The sequence below is a fragment of the Vidua macroura genome, chromosome 9, assembly GCF_024509145.1.
Source record: "Vidua macroura isolate BioBank_ID:100142 chromosome 9, ASM2450914v1, whole genome shotgun sequence".
Lineage (NCBI taxonomy): Eukaryota > Metazoa > Chordata > Aves > Passeriformes > Viduidae > Vidua > Vidua macroura.
The window spans coordinates 27,118,663-27,134,695 of record NC_071579.1 but is presented as its reverse complement, the minus strand read 5'-3'; the positions used below and the strand labels follow the sequence as shown (position 1 = coordinate 27,134,695).

The window sequence follows — 16,033 nt, the reverse complement described above, 5'->3', positions numbered from 1 at the left end:
AAATGAACAGTTCAACTTCCTTGACAGCAAAGAATTAGCAATTAGACTAGGAAAAAATTTAGTGCTTTGAACATGATAACCTTCATTATATGATTTATGTGACCTAATAAAACATTTCTGCAAAAGAAGCTTAAAATAAGTTTTGCCTGATTTGTTTAAAATAAATGATTTAAATATTGCTACTGAGATTAAGCTTCACAAAACCTTTCACTAGAAGTGTATGGCACATTTGCTATTAAAAGAGTAAGAAATTTTACAAAGGTAAACAAGATGAATGGAAGCAGAAAAGAATGCTACTAAGAAATGCTGAAGACATACCATGCAAAATTAACAGGTGTTTTTTGTAAATTCTGAGATTAATTTGCAACTCAAACCCACGAAGGGTATCACAGATCTCCCCCTCTTCTATACTGTCCTCTGTAGAAGACATCTGATGTGCATCTACAATCCTCTTCAAAATGACTCACCTTCGTTTTGCTCAAATTCATCTAAAACCTTATCGAGGTTATATGCCTCTGCTTGGAAATAGTTCTCCATTTGTCAGGGAACGACCACCAGATCCTTGTCTAAACCTGCCAGAGAACAAATTACAATCAGATGCTTAACCTTCAGTCAGCAGTGCTCCCTTACATATTGTCCTGATTTAAGGGGAAAAGTCCTTTGTAAATCAATTCTTACGTAAATCAAAAGTATTTTCCAGGAATAAAAATAATTTGTGTGCTTAAACTTGCTTCATTCAGATTAACAACTTCCCCAAACTTGCTTTGGATTTTATTACCTCCAGTCTCTCACATTAATGTGTCTGGCTATCAGGATCACCATAATGGTAAGAGCAAAACTGCTGTCACACCAGTCAAAAAAAAAAAAAAAAAAAAAAAGGTCTAGAGAAACCAGAAAGGCCAACTAAAAAATCTGAAGACTTGACTTTCAGATCTGTGCTACCACCAATTAGTTCATGTGGCTTTGAACAAGGAGTTTAAACTCCCTATGCTACTGATTTTTTAATGTACCATAGGCTAGCAGTACTCTGTGTCAGTCCTCATTCCTCTCGAGATGCTTCAAAGATTCATACTTGTAAAAGTTGTTAAGGGACTTAATGGGTGTTACTTGAATTGTGCTGTCTCTTAAAATGTCTACTTTAATAAGCCTTGTTTCCCTGAAAGGCAGCCACTGGAAATCTAGCAAAATGCACAGAAGTAAATAGTATCACCAAGAGATAATGCTCTCAGGCTAGAAAAGAAGATGACAAGAGAGAAATGAGGGGGGGAAAACCAAAACCAAAGCAAAAAACCTAACCCAAAGCAAAAAACCTAACCCTGAATCATTACATAACTATCTTCACATAATAAGTAATGTTTTGCCCTAACAGCAGTAACATGGACGCCTCACTACCAAAGTCTTGTAGCAAAAAGACACCCTGGTTCATATTTGCCTAACATTCACTACCAGCAGAGACATCTTCAGTGGGAAATGTGTGCCATAACCTATAAACCACAGAGACCTTGACTTGATCTGTTCTCTGAACATCATCCAAAACACCTTTATTCTCTTCAGAGTTGGCTTTCACTGTTGTGAAATAAGGCAATGGAGGAGGAGAGGGTAAGAACCTTGTTTTGCAGCATAAAGCAGTGTTAGACCTGACAGCTCAATTAAAAACCTGTTTTTTTTCCACCAGAGATACAACACATTAGACAAAGTTTCCAATTTAAAGCAATACTTTACCATTATCCCCACAGTATCTGGATTTGAGGAAAAGGTCAACCACCTTTATTTCCATTACTACAACATTCTGTATTTACAAATTCACGAATTATAAATATTTACGGGCTTGTATTTCTTATGGGCAACAGCTGCAGTTAGGTTATTGACAGGAAAGGACTGTGCATTAAAGTATCACAAAATGCAGAGTTCAAGTTTTCAAGGTCAACTTAAAATTTGATACATGGTTGTTTTAAAAGGATCATGATACAACATAAATACATTGCTATTTAATATAATTAGACTAAGGCACGTGTGAAGATATACATAGAAGCTAGTTTTAAAGAAAATTAATCTAATATGCATCAACAGAAAAAAGACCATTTGCAAAATAATTCCAAGATAAACTACACTTGTCATCTGACATACTCCTAGATTTGTCCACTGTTCTGGAATTTTAGATTAACTCCTTCTGCCAGGAAAACAGATGATTTGCCATATCATTTATTGTGCACAGATGCACACATCATAACATAAGCAATGGAAAAGCTGCCCACCTTGATTACTAGCTGCATCTCAGGAGTCTCAAAAATAGAACTCTTTTGTACAAAATACCAGTTGATTTCACATCCATTTATAATATATTAATTTACATTATAATGATAACATTGCTCCTAGGAAACAATTGATGAAGACATGTATAATTATTTCTAGGCAAAGTCCTGCTACTAAAGTCAATGATGCAAAGAGTATTTTTCAGCGAGGCACTGCAAGACTGAAAAATGTCATAACAAATTTTTGTGCTCATGAGTTCCACTGAAGAAAGAAAAGACCTTTTATATCACTATTGTTATTTCACTCACTGATGTACCAGGATATATGGAGAACCTTTTATTTTTAAGCTCACAGTCACTAAGCTGACAGCCACTCTAAATGAGATCTCATTGTCTGCTGCAGTAGGTATTTCTCAGAAAAGGTCAGCTGCAAATCTTTACGTCTAATATCTAAAATTATTATTATTATATAAAAGAACACAACAACCCCCCAACCTTTCCTGCAAGTTTCTGCCAAGGGCAAAACACACTGCCAAATCCACAGAAGTCCTTCATGTCCTCTCCTGACAGTAAAGGAGGATGAGTACTTATGTTCCTAACAGATATCAGCAAGGCTTCCTGATTGTCAGCAACTCACATATTTGCCAGTTGAAGATTTAATGCTTCAACTCACTATAGCTAGCAACTCAAGATCAAAATAGAAAATAAAATGCTCTAACACAGCATGCTATAAAAATTGAGGGGCTGTTTTCCCTGTGGTTTAGAGTTTAATTTTATTTTGAATATCTTTATTAAATGCCCAAGCTAAATAAAAAACATATTCCTTTACAGGTCTTTTGAAACTTTTGACTGAATCTCACATATACCACCATAAAAGTCTGGAAGACTTTTAGAATTACTCTAATCCCAAAGTTCCTCTTGGGACAAAGGTTGGCATGACATTTTTTAAAGGATCCTTAATAGTTGAGAAACTGTAGTAGTATTGCTCAAATATCCTGAGTCATGGCATGGAGAGAAGCTGATGAGCAAACACACAACACTTAAGACTCTGGAAAAAGGAGAATAAAAACAGGAGCAAATCAGAAAGATGTTTCAGTGGTAATTTTACCGGTATGCTACCAAAAAGGAGATCCTAAATTACTATATATTGGGATGAACAATATGAAGGAGAGGATCTTGTGCCGCTGCAAGGAAAAGGAAGCACAAGCCACCAATGAGTAAAAAACAGGAGATTTTTTTTTTTCAAAAATACAGTCCTCCATGCAAAGATTTGGCAGAAAATACTAATTATGGGAAAAAACAGTAAAATTTTATGTTTTATTTGACTCTGTATAAAAAAAAGATTAATACAGTGGTTACTAACCACTGGTATATAAGTCCAGAACTCAAGATCACTTGTTACCCATTGCAGAGTCATCTTCTGTCTTTCAGGGCAAATTAAAACATGCAGTCTGTCAAATCAGATTATTTTCAAGCTCCTGTTGGATCACACATCATGCATAATTCAGAAAGCATGTTTTACTTCTCAATTTCTTCACAACAACAGCATGGGCTTTCATCTTCATTTCTGAAACTTAGGAACTTACATTCCATGAAGCTTACATGCTTTACTCTCCCTTGATGTCTAAATTTAAAGGTGCATGTACCAGAAATGTGTGTGTCATTATCTACCCAGAATTACTGCCCTTGTCATCACAGCATTCAGACACAACACAAACTTCAGTCGAATAGTGGAAAGAAGGAGACAAGTACAGGACAGAAAAACCTTCCTTAAAATTAGGTGTTATTCTGAACAGGCTTAGCCTTGGAGACCGCCTCTCAAGAGAGCTCAGATATCCCGCATGCCAGTTTGCTCCTGGGAAATGAACTGTACAAGAGACTGGCCTTGTGTTACACCTGCAAAGCAGACACACTTGTATTTGTGTTGGGCTCTATGATAAGGGATTATGTAACCCATGATCCTCTGCAGTGCACATCCTAAATTATCTTTGGGATGTTTTCACCACGGGAACTGACAGCCTTTAGTCTTTCTAATTGTCTTTTAATAGTGGATGATCAGCTCATAATCACATTAAAACACTGTAATAAAAAATGCACTGAAAGGAAATAATACTGACATTCAACTATTGGCCTCACAGCAAAGACCTAAAAACCAGAGAGTATGTAAAGAACTAGAATAGGATCTCAGGATTTTCTGTCATGCTGTCCTGTGGAGACAACTCTTTCAATATCAAACTGTGAACCTACACGTTTCAGTAATCTCTTACTACACAAAATGCTCAAATAGTTTATTACAGTCCTCATAAAAAATATGCTTTTCATACATGAAAAGCTCCTAAGATGGAAGTCACAGAGGGGATGATCAAATTGAAACCAAACATTGCATATTCATCCTGATAAAAATCACACATCCAGAAAATGTCATTTTCCCATAGCATGATAGCACAGAAGTACAGATGGACTGGACAGACAGATTTATTAGATCCAGGGCTCCTGAAGACTTCCTTCAACCCCAACAAACAATGGTCAAGTGCACATCTTGTTCCAGCTCCCTTCGGTGAGGTGTGTTACCTGTCCCTGCAAGTCAGGCACCTCTGCTGTAACGAACACTTTGTTCTGAGTTGAGCAATAGCTTTATTTAGAACTGATGAGATCTGGCTACAGCACAGACTGAGAAAGAAAGACTTTGCCCGCCTTCCCCCTCTCCCAAACAAGACACAATCTTTGCTCTAAAATAGGGCAATTACTCTCAGCAAAAAATAAAACAACAAATTGCTAAAAATACTCCATCGTCTTCTTTATAAGAGATCCATCCATACACAAAGGTGTATGTATATAAATATCTATCTGTAAGTATGCATGAAAAACATTTCAGGTGCAGAACTCTGAATCATTATATTCTAAAGCAGAACTTGCCTCTTACCTTTTTCTTATACATATGTTAAGAAACAAATGACCCTGTGCCTTTTCATGATGACTGCAGCACAATCAGCCAGTTCTGCTGAATCGGGGTGTTCTACTTGATCCTAGAAAGAAAATACAAGCATGTATTTTATGACAGGTAATTCTGACACAAACCATGTCCTTTTCAACACGTGACTGCAGCTAGCAAAGGCCTATTTGGCAAGTGCTGCAAGCTTCAGATGATTTGGATTACATCTGCAGCTTTAGATTCAGAGATGTGTGTGCACTATGCCACTACTGCTCTCCAACAGTCTGGTGAAAAATGTTGTTAATAAAAACCACATTGCTACCTACCTGTTATTAGTCTTCATTTAACTGTAAACACTCAGTGTAACACAGCAACTCCAACTGTCCTTGTATTCCTGATGACCTTGACTGTAACAATTTATAAAACTAGCCTCTGAAATCAATTCTATTATACTACAATAGTTCTTCCAAAAATAAAGAGCTAGTAGCTTTGATAGTCAACAAAAATTCACAGCTCTCTGAATTCTGTAAACTGTATTCATCAGCTTCCCACTGATTTTGTCATAGCTAAACAAGTGGTTTTGTCTTCAAATTATTCCCCCTACAGTCTTAGGCTCCCTTCATTTCCTAAAGGCTTCTTCTCAAAAGACCCACAATAGCACCAACCTTCAATAGCACAGAGGACTCAAGAGGAAAAAACAAAAAAAGTCATATGAAGAAACTTTTGTTCTTCAATCCACAGCATTTCTATAGGTCAGGTGCTCATTTTCTCAGGCTGCATCCCAACAGCCAACATAGCTCAAAAATCCAACACAGCTATGGGCAGAGAAAACAGAAACCAGTTTATGACAAACAGTGCAACAAGAAAAGGAATGAGATACATTAAATTCATTTTTTAAGGCACTGACATTTTGACCTGTTAGGTAGCTGAAATATTTATTAGTACTCTGATGAAGCTGCAACATATGTTAGAAAAAAAAAATCTTAAAGCTCCAGCAAAATTAACAGAGCTAAAAAAAAAAAAATCAGTTCTCCACACATGAAAGCAATATTCAGTGTTACACTAAATTTTTCCCAGGGTTGTTTATTATTCTTTTCAGAAATAAGCTACAGTAATAATTCCAGGAAACTAATGAACTGAACAGTAGCACTCTGAGTAGTACTGTTTTCAAACTCAGAATCCCACAGCTTTGGATGCCAGCAGAACTCTTCCGGTATACAAGTAAAATTTCTGATGCTATGTGTATTTTCGCCTCTATAAATGAAAATGAGTTTTGGTTATCTGGGAAATAGTAGATGTTATCTTATTACAACATTCTTCAGATAGGCTTCACATGCATGCAAAAACAGAAGTGGAGGAAATTTAATTCCACTGAAAGGCTTCAGTATAAGCCTTTTCAAAGGGATGTGAAGTACACGTGGCAGTGGGGAAGGTTTTCTGTACCACCATACCACCACCATGTCCCCTCCTGGCCTGTAGTACAGGAAAATGATTCAGTTCTCATGACCTTTTGAAAAGACATATCAATTAAGGACAATTATCACTGTGATTTATGGCAAAGCCTGTCAGCTGCATCACTAACATCACATCAACCAGTCATACATCATACATTAACCACAGAGCTCAACCTTTCCTGATCAGAAACGGACCAGCCCTAGCAACCCACAGCTGAAACGAGCTGTGCTGACACCCTTGCTCTAAGCCAGCAAACCTTCTAGGCAAGCAATATCCAGGGCACAGCTTTATTATTTATTGTTTTTACTCTGCTCCTCTTTCCTTGTTCCATTCTTCCCAGGCAATGACTTTTTTGTGCGTAACCACTCAACAGAGAAGATCCAATCAATGGCTGCCAGTCTCCAAAGTAAGCTTTGAAGAGATATTACCTGGAGGTCCTGGAGCTTTTTGTTTACAGTTCAACATTTACTCTCAGCAGCTATCAAAGATCAATGCAAAAATCAAAGCATGCTTACAGATATGAATGTAATATATTTAAACAAAAAGTAAAATAAAAAAAGTAAATTACAGCATTTGGATTTCGTGGAAAAAAAAAAAACTAAGTTGGCAACAGAGCCAAATTCTTTTTCCAGTAAGAATTTAATGTAAGGAAAGTATATTTAAATGAAAATCGAGGACAAAAGGAATAACTACAAATGAGAGCCAAGAAAACTCACAACAACATATAACCTAGTGATTATTAGGTTTTCTCTGAATCACACACACTGCTAAAAAAGGGCTCCATCACACTTGGAAAAAATACATACATTTCCACCTAAAAATTATGGGCCCACTGAGACCTAAGATCACTGCAAATGAAGGAGGACCAGTGTCCCTGTTGTCCCAGTTTGCTACTTGGAGAATTTCAGTTCCTTATCTCTTCTGCTGGTGGTGGGCTGAACTCCTCTGTCTCTTGCCCTGGTGTCACTCAGGTGCTGCTTTGGTTGTACCCTACACATCTGATTTCCCTCGGGAGCTCCAAGAAGGCAACTCCCAATCACTGCAAAAGCAACACATAAATTGAAGAGAAATTTGACAAGCAGAGACATGCACAGAATAAAGAAAGGATGAAGAATAGAAGGAAAGAACTCCAAAAATACAAAATTAGAAATATCTTCCACAAAAAAGAATGTAAAAAATGTTTACAACATTAAATGAAAGTAATCTGAACTAGAGAAACTGGAATAGATTATAATAAATGGAAAGAGACTGAAAAAGAAGCAATTTTGATACTATGGTAAAAAAAATGCAAAAAATGCTCAAAGCATGAGGAGATGCTAAAAAATGCTTCCATCTACTGGCAAAGATCCAACTCCTAACTACACTACAGATCCTCTATAATGTGCTACCAGTGAGGAGATGTCTTTGAGTAGGCAGGGAGACATTCGCAGCCATTTTAAGGCACTTTATTATTGCTAGATTAGTTGAACTAGGCATTATCTTAAATGCAAATCCAGATTTCAACACTGGTATCTTCACTTCCTACCTTGTCTACACTCTGCAAGTATCAGATGGGAGATTCAGAGACTACAGACAGGCAATTTGTTCAGGCCTCAACTCTGCAAGAAAATACAAATTACAACAAGGAATACCATAGCAGGGAGCTACATGAACAGGAAATCAGTGTACTTAAACAAGGGGGGAGATAGGTGGAAAGTTTCAGGACACACATCAGTAATGTAAAATTAATTACTTTATCTGATCAATCAGTCTGGAAGCTAAACCTTCACAAATGGAAAAGGGAGTTCTTCACTCAAGTAATGTAATGCTTGGAATACTGGTGGCTTACCACATGCCCAACAATTTTGTCCCCAAACATGGAGCTCTTTCTACCTAGCAGGTGCCAAATGAAGGGAAGGGCAGGTGTTACAAAGCATTTGTGACACAGCAGCAGCAGTATCTGCCACACACTGGAAAATGCCTGCAATGGCAAGGACTTTGGATTAGGCCCCAAATTAAGCATTCAAAAATTAAGTGTTCTATTAATAAATTAAAGCAATAGTCATTCAATGCAATCAGAAAAAAAAATGTTTTCAGAATTCTAAGTAATTAAAGAAAACTCAGCAAATTACACAGATTTTTTTTAAAAATACATGATATATACCACAATTCAGATTTGAAAAATCCAATTAAAACTCACCATAAATCCATTTAGTAAGAAATACTAAATACAGCAGCAAAAATAAAATGTAACAAATACAAAGAAGATACAGTCACTGCTAATCCTTTCCCTGCACCAAAAGCTCAAGATGACCGAGCATCCTTCAGCTTTACTTTCCTTAATTTGCTGATGTTCCTACTACCCGATGTAAATGCACCCAGGAGCAGGCTGGGGCATGGTAGGCTATTTCTGTGTAATACAACACTTTGTACCAGCTCACTACCCATGAATGCTGATGAAAGATAAACTATTGCAATGTTGCATTGGATTGTCTTTTTTTCCAAACAACTGAACAAACAGAAGTGGACAATGCTTAAAGCAGAACAGTCTCTCTAATTATTTCACCTATATTTGCATCTTTTCCCTTGACTCTCCCCCATGCCATTTTAAAGCCATTATTTCCACTCTTGTCTCCAGCCAAGTTTCCATAAGGAGACATTCACACATGCCTGAGCAGTAGTAAGGCAGTCAAAAGAGCAGCAACTTCAAAGCAGCATTATAGGAAGTATCACAGTCAAAAGTAACAGGGAGACAAGAACAACTACAGCAGCATTATCAACCTTTGTGCTCCAGAAAATAAAAGCAGCTCAACTGAAAAGGACACCTGCTTTATAACCATTTACAGTAGAAATAAAATTCCATTTCCTACCCTTTTTTTACTATTTCAAGGAGAAAGCAATTGATTTGTTTTCCTGACACAAAGCCCAGCCTTGCCAAGCAGCCTCAGCCCACTGCAGAGGCCTCAGCACCTGGAGACAGGAACCAGCTCCTCTTACGTAACTGCCTCTGATGCCTGGAAAAGGATCCATCCCTGCTCTGGGGAAGAACAAATAGATAGGTTTACACCACAGTGCTGCCTTCCACGCAAGTTTTTCCAGAGGAATACAGATGGGAAAAAAAAAAAAAAAAAGAAAAATCCTTGCCTGAGCTTACTCATATGCTCGTAGAGGTCACTTCAGAATGTGGTGGTTTATGTATCTAATGTTTTGTAACACTTTGTTTCATGCAATTTCCAAGGTTAAAATACTGTAAATCACAAAAAGCTAATGCATAGCGCATTAAACATAAATTTAATATGAAATCATGTTTCTTAATTTGTGCATGGGTTCCAAATAATGTCATCAATATAACAACATAGTTATTTTTAAAAATTAATCCACTTAACATACTGGTCTGAAGCTATTATTTATTCAAACACAAACTAAAGTAAACATATAGAACAAGTAGGTTTATGGGATCATTTTTGTGTTTCAGTATTTGAGAAGGTTTTGACTCTGATGTTTAACACATCTGAAGAATAAAATTATTTAAAGCTGCACACTCTATACCAGAGTGGATTAATCCTGTATTCTAATATTTTATGAATTTTTCTTCTTTCCAATGTAGGGTAGAAACAAGAATGAAACCCAAATAGACTCAACATTATTTCAGATCTTTCTTAGATTTGGGCCATAAGGGAAGACCTGACTGAGGTCCCCTAGAATCTCTAACTAAAAGCCTACAACTCCTTTATTATAAAAAAGCCTACAACTGTCCTTTATTATAAAGCTCATGTGGGACTGACACTTGCAAGTGCTTGTGAGCAAAAGCTGGTAATAAAAGCCAGAACTGCCACACAACCAGGGGAGAGAAGCTGCTGGAAGCAACACAATTTATACATTCAGCTGCTCTTTGGAGAATGGACCATCCGAACAGGCAAAAACTTTGAAAGACCGCTGGAAAGCAGTCAGGCACCTACTAACACCACCTTTATCAACAGGCTTTGTTTCCTGCACTCCTGTGGTCATCTCAGCTCATCTGATAACTGTACCACACAACAGTGCTCTAAATTCGGATGTAACTTTTAAAGAAATATAATTATAGACACCAAATGGTTACTATTTCTCAAATCCTATGTTATGTAAAGCTGGATTACCATACATCCCTGAAATAAATATGGACTTTTATCTCATACTCTTTTCTCCCTGAAATTATCTCTAAGAAGGTAACTTAATTCCCATTTTGTGTAGACCTTTACATTCATATCACACCAAACACATTTATAAAACACTGTTGTCAAGTGCAGCAAAGTTCCCTCCCACGTTTGTGATCATGATCTAACTAACATCACTGCTGATGCTCACAGTGCATTATGTCTTAAGTCATCTGTAACTAGTAACTCACTCGATACGACTCAATAATCCATGGCAACAGTGCATACTGAAACTGCTATTTCTGAGCACGCACCTCATCTGGGCTCAGGGCCATTAACGTGCTTGTAACAGGGCTGAAGGGACTGAGCACTAACCACCAGAAGCAGGCAGTAACTTCCATTTAGGTGCACTGTAAAGCTTTTTCTTTTCACTGATATACTGGGCCACTGAGGCAACCAGGACATCTACCTGAAATTTATGCTGGGATCCATTAAGTTTTGGTTATAATACTAAGTGCCCAGAATTCTGTATCTCTGTTAGCAGGCACAGGAAATAAAGACTTAACAGACAAAACCCAAAAACATTCGAAAGGCTTCCTTATTAATGAGTTATGAGTATTAATACAGTTATCAGAAATCTTACAGAGCTGTAGGAACTTCAAATTCTTCTAAACTCAGATGCAACATTTCTCAGATAGATCAAAACTGAGAAACCTCTGCCACCTCTGCTGTCCATCGATGGGGTGGTTGATTCAGCTCAGCCATGAATCCCCACCTCTTTACCCCTCCTTCTTAGCCTGTAGCATGCTCCTGTTTTCTTCATCTGGAGGGCTCCTTTTCCCCTCTCACATTCCTTCCCCATTCACTTCTTCCTGCATCCGTTTGTTTTCTCCCTACCCAAGCTTTCTTCTTTCTCTGACAAAAAAAAACCACGTAAGAAACCTCATGTTCCAATGTTACTGTCCATTACTGGCATAAACATACATACTTGTAAGCAACCTTATTAACTACATGAGATTAAGAAGAGTGGGGGCAAACTCAACAGCAATGGTGGTCCATCCACTTTGCAAATAGAAATGGAAGTCTTTAGAAGGCTGGCCAACAAAAAAGAAAAAAGGAAAAAAAAAAAAAAAAAAAAAAAAACCAAAAAAACACCACATAGCTAAAATAACAGCCATATCCTAAAACACTGTCCTAGCTGCCAACCTGCCTCCTACCCCACCCCTCCTCATCATTACTGACCATCGTTAAGCTCCTTCACAAATTCATTTAAACCCCCAGCCTTGTAGCCTGAAATGCATTTTGTGACACATACACATAGTGGGACCCAGCATCCAGGACCACTTCCCTCAAGCATTTCAGTATTTGAAATCTCCAGTCAAGACAAGTTTTGTTAACTACATAGGAGGCACTATTGCATGTTTCCTCAAATTAGAAGGTACAATTACATTTAAAAGCCATCTGTACAGAAATGAAGCTTAATGAAAAAAAAAAATATAGCCACAAGGGGTATTAGAGGAAATTAATAAGGGAACAAAACCACCACATATACATCTATCTATTGCCTGTGAGTCTCAAGAAACAATTTCTAATTTGTATCATAATAAATCCCACATTCATTCTACATGAGTATTCAAAAAGAGTATCTATGAGCAAATTCCAGAGATGGGTTAAAATGCATTTTACAAATGACTTGTTAAGTGAAACCAAGGTAAATACAATATAGAAGCTACTAAGCCAGTACACCAATACAATAACTTGAAAGCAGAAAAGCACACAGGTGGACTGATGCTTAAGTAACAACCTTTTAGAGTTACATTTATAAAAGAGTCAAGAAAGAGCTGTGAAACCCATGAAATATGCTGGGGCTTTATGCAGCCTTCATCATTTATACAAAAACACAGTATGAAATTACTACAATCAATGCAATTTGGTGTTTCAGCTAAGAGGCTGTTTCAATATATATGCTACTTAAAGTAATCTGTTAATAATATAACCTAAGAAGTGGGCTTTGCATGTACTTTCAAGTTCACTAAATAAGAGACCATTAAAACACTCATTTTGAACTAAACAACACAGCATTTACAATGTACCTTTGTAACACAGTGACAACCAATATGCTCTGCTGGACTGTCAGTGTGGCTGGGCCAACAGAAACAGCAGCTGTATACTGGATATAGCCCAACAAGGGTGTAAATAAGAAATACCTGTGCCTTTCTCTACCAAACACAAGCCTCAGAAGCAAGCTATTTCCAAGCCACAGCATGTATTTCCATGGTATCATAGGAGAATGTGCAATTTCAAAGACTGGGAGGATAAATGAAAAAAAAAATCGCAAAGAGGGAACTTTCCTCTTATGTTATCTCAATTCATATTAAATGTTCATTTATCTGCATTACAGTGCAGATAGGGAACAAAAAATTACATTGGCATGATTGGCTGGGTATATTTTAACCATGTAGCTTTTTTGTCTCCTCCAGCCTACAAAGAAAGCTCAGTATTCAGAGCCTCAGTGACATGAACAAGAGGATTTACATACTGGTTTAGTGTTCAGATGCTGCCACTTTTCAAGTGTTGTATCTTTAATCCAATCTCCTATAGAAATTAAGATTATGGGATTATATTCTTATTTACTATTCTTTATGTTCTTATGCTCATTTATGTATCTGTCATGAAAATGAATATGTAAAGTGTAAAAACAAATCCAAGTGACTGCCCTCCAAGGGAAAAGCAAGCTGCTCTATGTATTTTGGCAGCAACCTGCTGGGCAATCAATACCCACACAGCTCTGGAAAAAATCCCCAGAATTATGGTGTTATGTGAGAAAGACGGGATTAATGCAGAGAGGGAAGGAAGGGAAGAGATACCATGGGGCAAAAAGGATTTACATCTACAGAAAAACAAGATTCTTTCATTCCACAGATGGTGGAACAAAATGCTTACTAATATAGTATCTCCAAGGACTTGGATACATAAAATATCAGATAAGATTTACGCTGTAATAAACTCATTCAACACATCTTCCTACTTGAAACAAAACATACTTCTCTCCATCTCCAGATCATGGAAGAAATTCCCTCCTACTTACAAAATCTTTCACAAAATCTAAAGAATTATGTGTGGAAGATAAGTCATAGCCATCAGAAACTAATCTGGAACAGATTCCCAGTGTTTCAGCTCCTTTATTACTAGTTCCAGCACACTGCACTGACTCAATGCAAGAACCACTGAACTCCTTAGAGCACCAGGTTAATCAAGTCCAGTTCTCTGTCCTCAGTATTGGACGGTGTCAGGCAACAAGCCCCTTGATATGATGCACTAAAAAGATAGGTCAACACTACCTCTACTCAGCAATTGCTGGGAGTAACACACAAGATAAACTTCTCTCTTTCATATCACACTTATTTAAGAACCACCAGCACATTATCCACCTCTCTTCTGCAATAAACCACAGCAGCCCACTGCCTTTGCTTCTCTACAACACCTGCAGAAAAACCAAATGTGCACCTCTTCACTCACCACACTTCCCGACCTGGCAGAGAAACAAGATTCATTTCATTTTGTTTAAATTGATATGCAAAGCTCAGAGCTGCAGAACTTGAAGTGGGAATACAAATTTAATTCTGCCAGGCACCTTCAGCAGATAACTGGGGCAGGGTTTACCTTCACCCCCACACTCATCACCAAAGTGCACCTCAGAGATACTGGATGTGTGGCACACCCAAGATCAGAATGAGGTCTGTGCACCACACAGACCAGAGGAATCTACATCCTCAGAAACGAGGACTCATATTGTTGACACCAGTTTTCAACTTTCCTCTTAAAATCCAACAGTTCTAAATGAGAGGAAAAAAAAAATTTGAAGCTGTTGAAGAAGAAAATGAAGCAGATGAGAACAGTTTCATTGACTGGGTTAAAAGAAATGCAAGAGAAGCACAGTAAACAATAACTGAGAAACAAAAAATTCACCAATCTGAAAATATCTACAATTTTTGTGATGTAGTATCTTACAAACTTCTAATTATCTGACTGGCCAACTGGTCAAGCAATAAATTGTATGCATATTCATATGATTTACCAATTCTTCTTGAATTTATAGTAACTACTTACACCATAAAATCATAGTTTCACATGGCTTGGCCTTTTATTTCAGTGTTCCTAAGTCAATCTCCTAGTTCACATTTGGACTGCAAACAGCTAAGACAACATGTACACGGAGTTCAAAGCACAGTTCTGACACAACAAAACTGAGCCTCAAAACAAGAAAAGCTCCTGTAATAGTCAGTGTCATTCACAAATAAAGAAGGTATTATGCGATTTAGAAAGCTCTTTGATCTTCTTCTTTCACTGAACATTTACCAACTTCTTTTAAGTGCATCACTCTACTTTTTGCAAAAATGTGCCAGTGTGTATTCTTCCACTGATAATCTACTATGAATCTGCTGAAGTACTTCACCCATATTACTTCACTAAATAAAATTTTAAACTTTGAGTGAAATAGAAATGTACCCAAAACGTGTATAAAGTTTGAGTTCGATTATTTATTTAAAAAGGCTTCAGTATACTGTCAAAGTAAATAAAAACTTTCCAATTACAGTGTTTTTTAAAACTGCAAGAATCCAGAAGGCTGTTAAGTACTACTAGAGCAGTTAGAGCTCTTCTGTAATTAATAGAGCACACATGAATCTCTGACTCAAGTATGGCCTGATTTCAATTTATCACCTGATAGGAAATGTCCTCTGGATTCTTTGTATGCTGGAAAGAGGAATGACAAGTTCCTTCCAGCTACCATTTTACTAAGTAAAAAAAAAAAAAAAAAAAAAAAAAAGCCTCTTCTGCAAAATTGTAGTACAAGTACTCAATAAGGAAAATTCTGAACCACTACCAGTCAGCATGGTAATAATTTGGTATAAAGCATTTCTTTTCTAGCTCTTAAGTGGACAAGGTATCTTCTCAGCTCAAGCAAAGCACAAAACACTTCAAGCATCTTTGATCATGCCTAATTTTGCTAATGAAGAATAGCTGGGAAACAGCCCTAAAATAGTTATCAAACTGAATTCTACAACATTTTCACACATAGAAAATAGCAGAGGAAGAAACACATCACACTTGGTGTACATTAGGCTTTAGTGCTTTTTTGTAACTACTGCAAACATAAGTTCAGCTTGAGTCAGGCCAAAAACCAGGAAGACACCAGCAAAGGCACATTTACTGCATCGCTTTACATACAAAACTATTCCCCACACAGGGTCCAGCAGCACTGCCTAAAGCACCAGCTGATG

General features: G+C 37.2%; 1 protein-coding gene across 3 annotated transcripts in view; it reads right to left on the bottom strand.

Moving 5' to 3' along the window:
- The window catches only part of ZFYVE9 (zinc finger FYVE-type containing 9), a 58,471-nt gene that overhangs the window by 36,835 nt on the left and 5,603 nt on the right, over nucleotides 1–16,033 (bottom strand). For all 3 annotated transcript variants that reach the window (XM_053984525.1, XM_053984523.1, XM_053984524.1), the window contains exons 2-3: nucleotides 5,176–5,278; nucleotides 468–572 (exon numbers count right to left, since the gene is read on the bottom strand). In XM_053984525.1, the coding sequence (XP_053840500.1) occupies nucleotides 468–537 (70 nt within the window). In that variant the 5' untranslated portion in view covers nucleotides 538–572; nucleotides 5,176–5,278. The remainder of the gene's footprint in view (nucleotides 1–467; nucleotides 573–5,175; nucleotides 5,279–16,033) is intronic.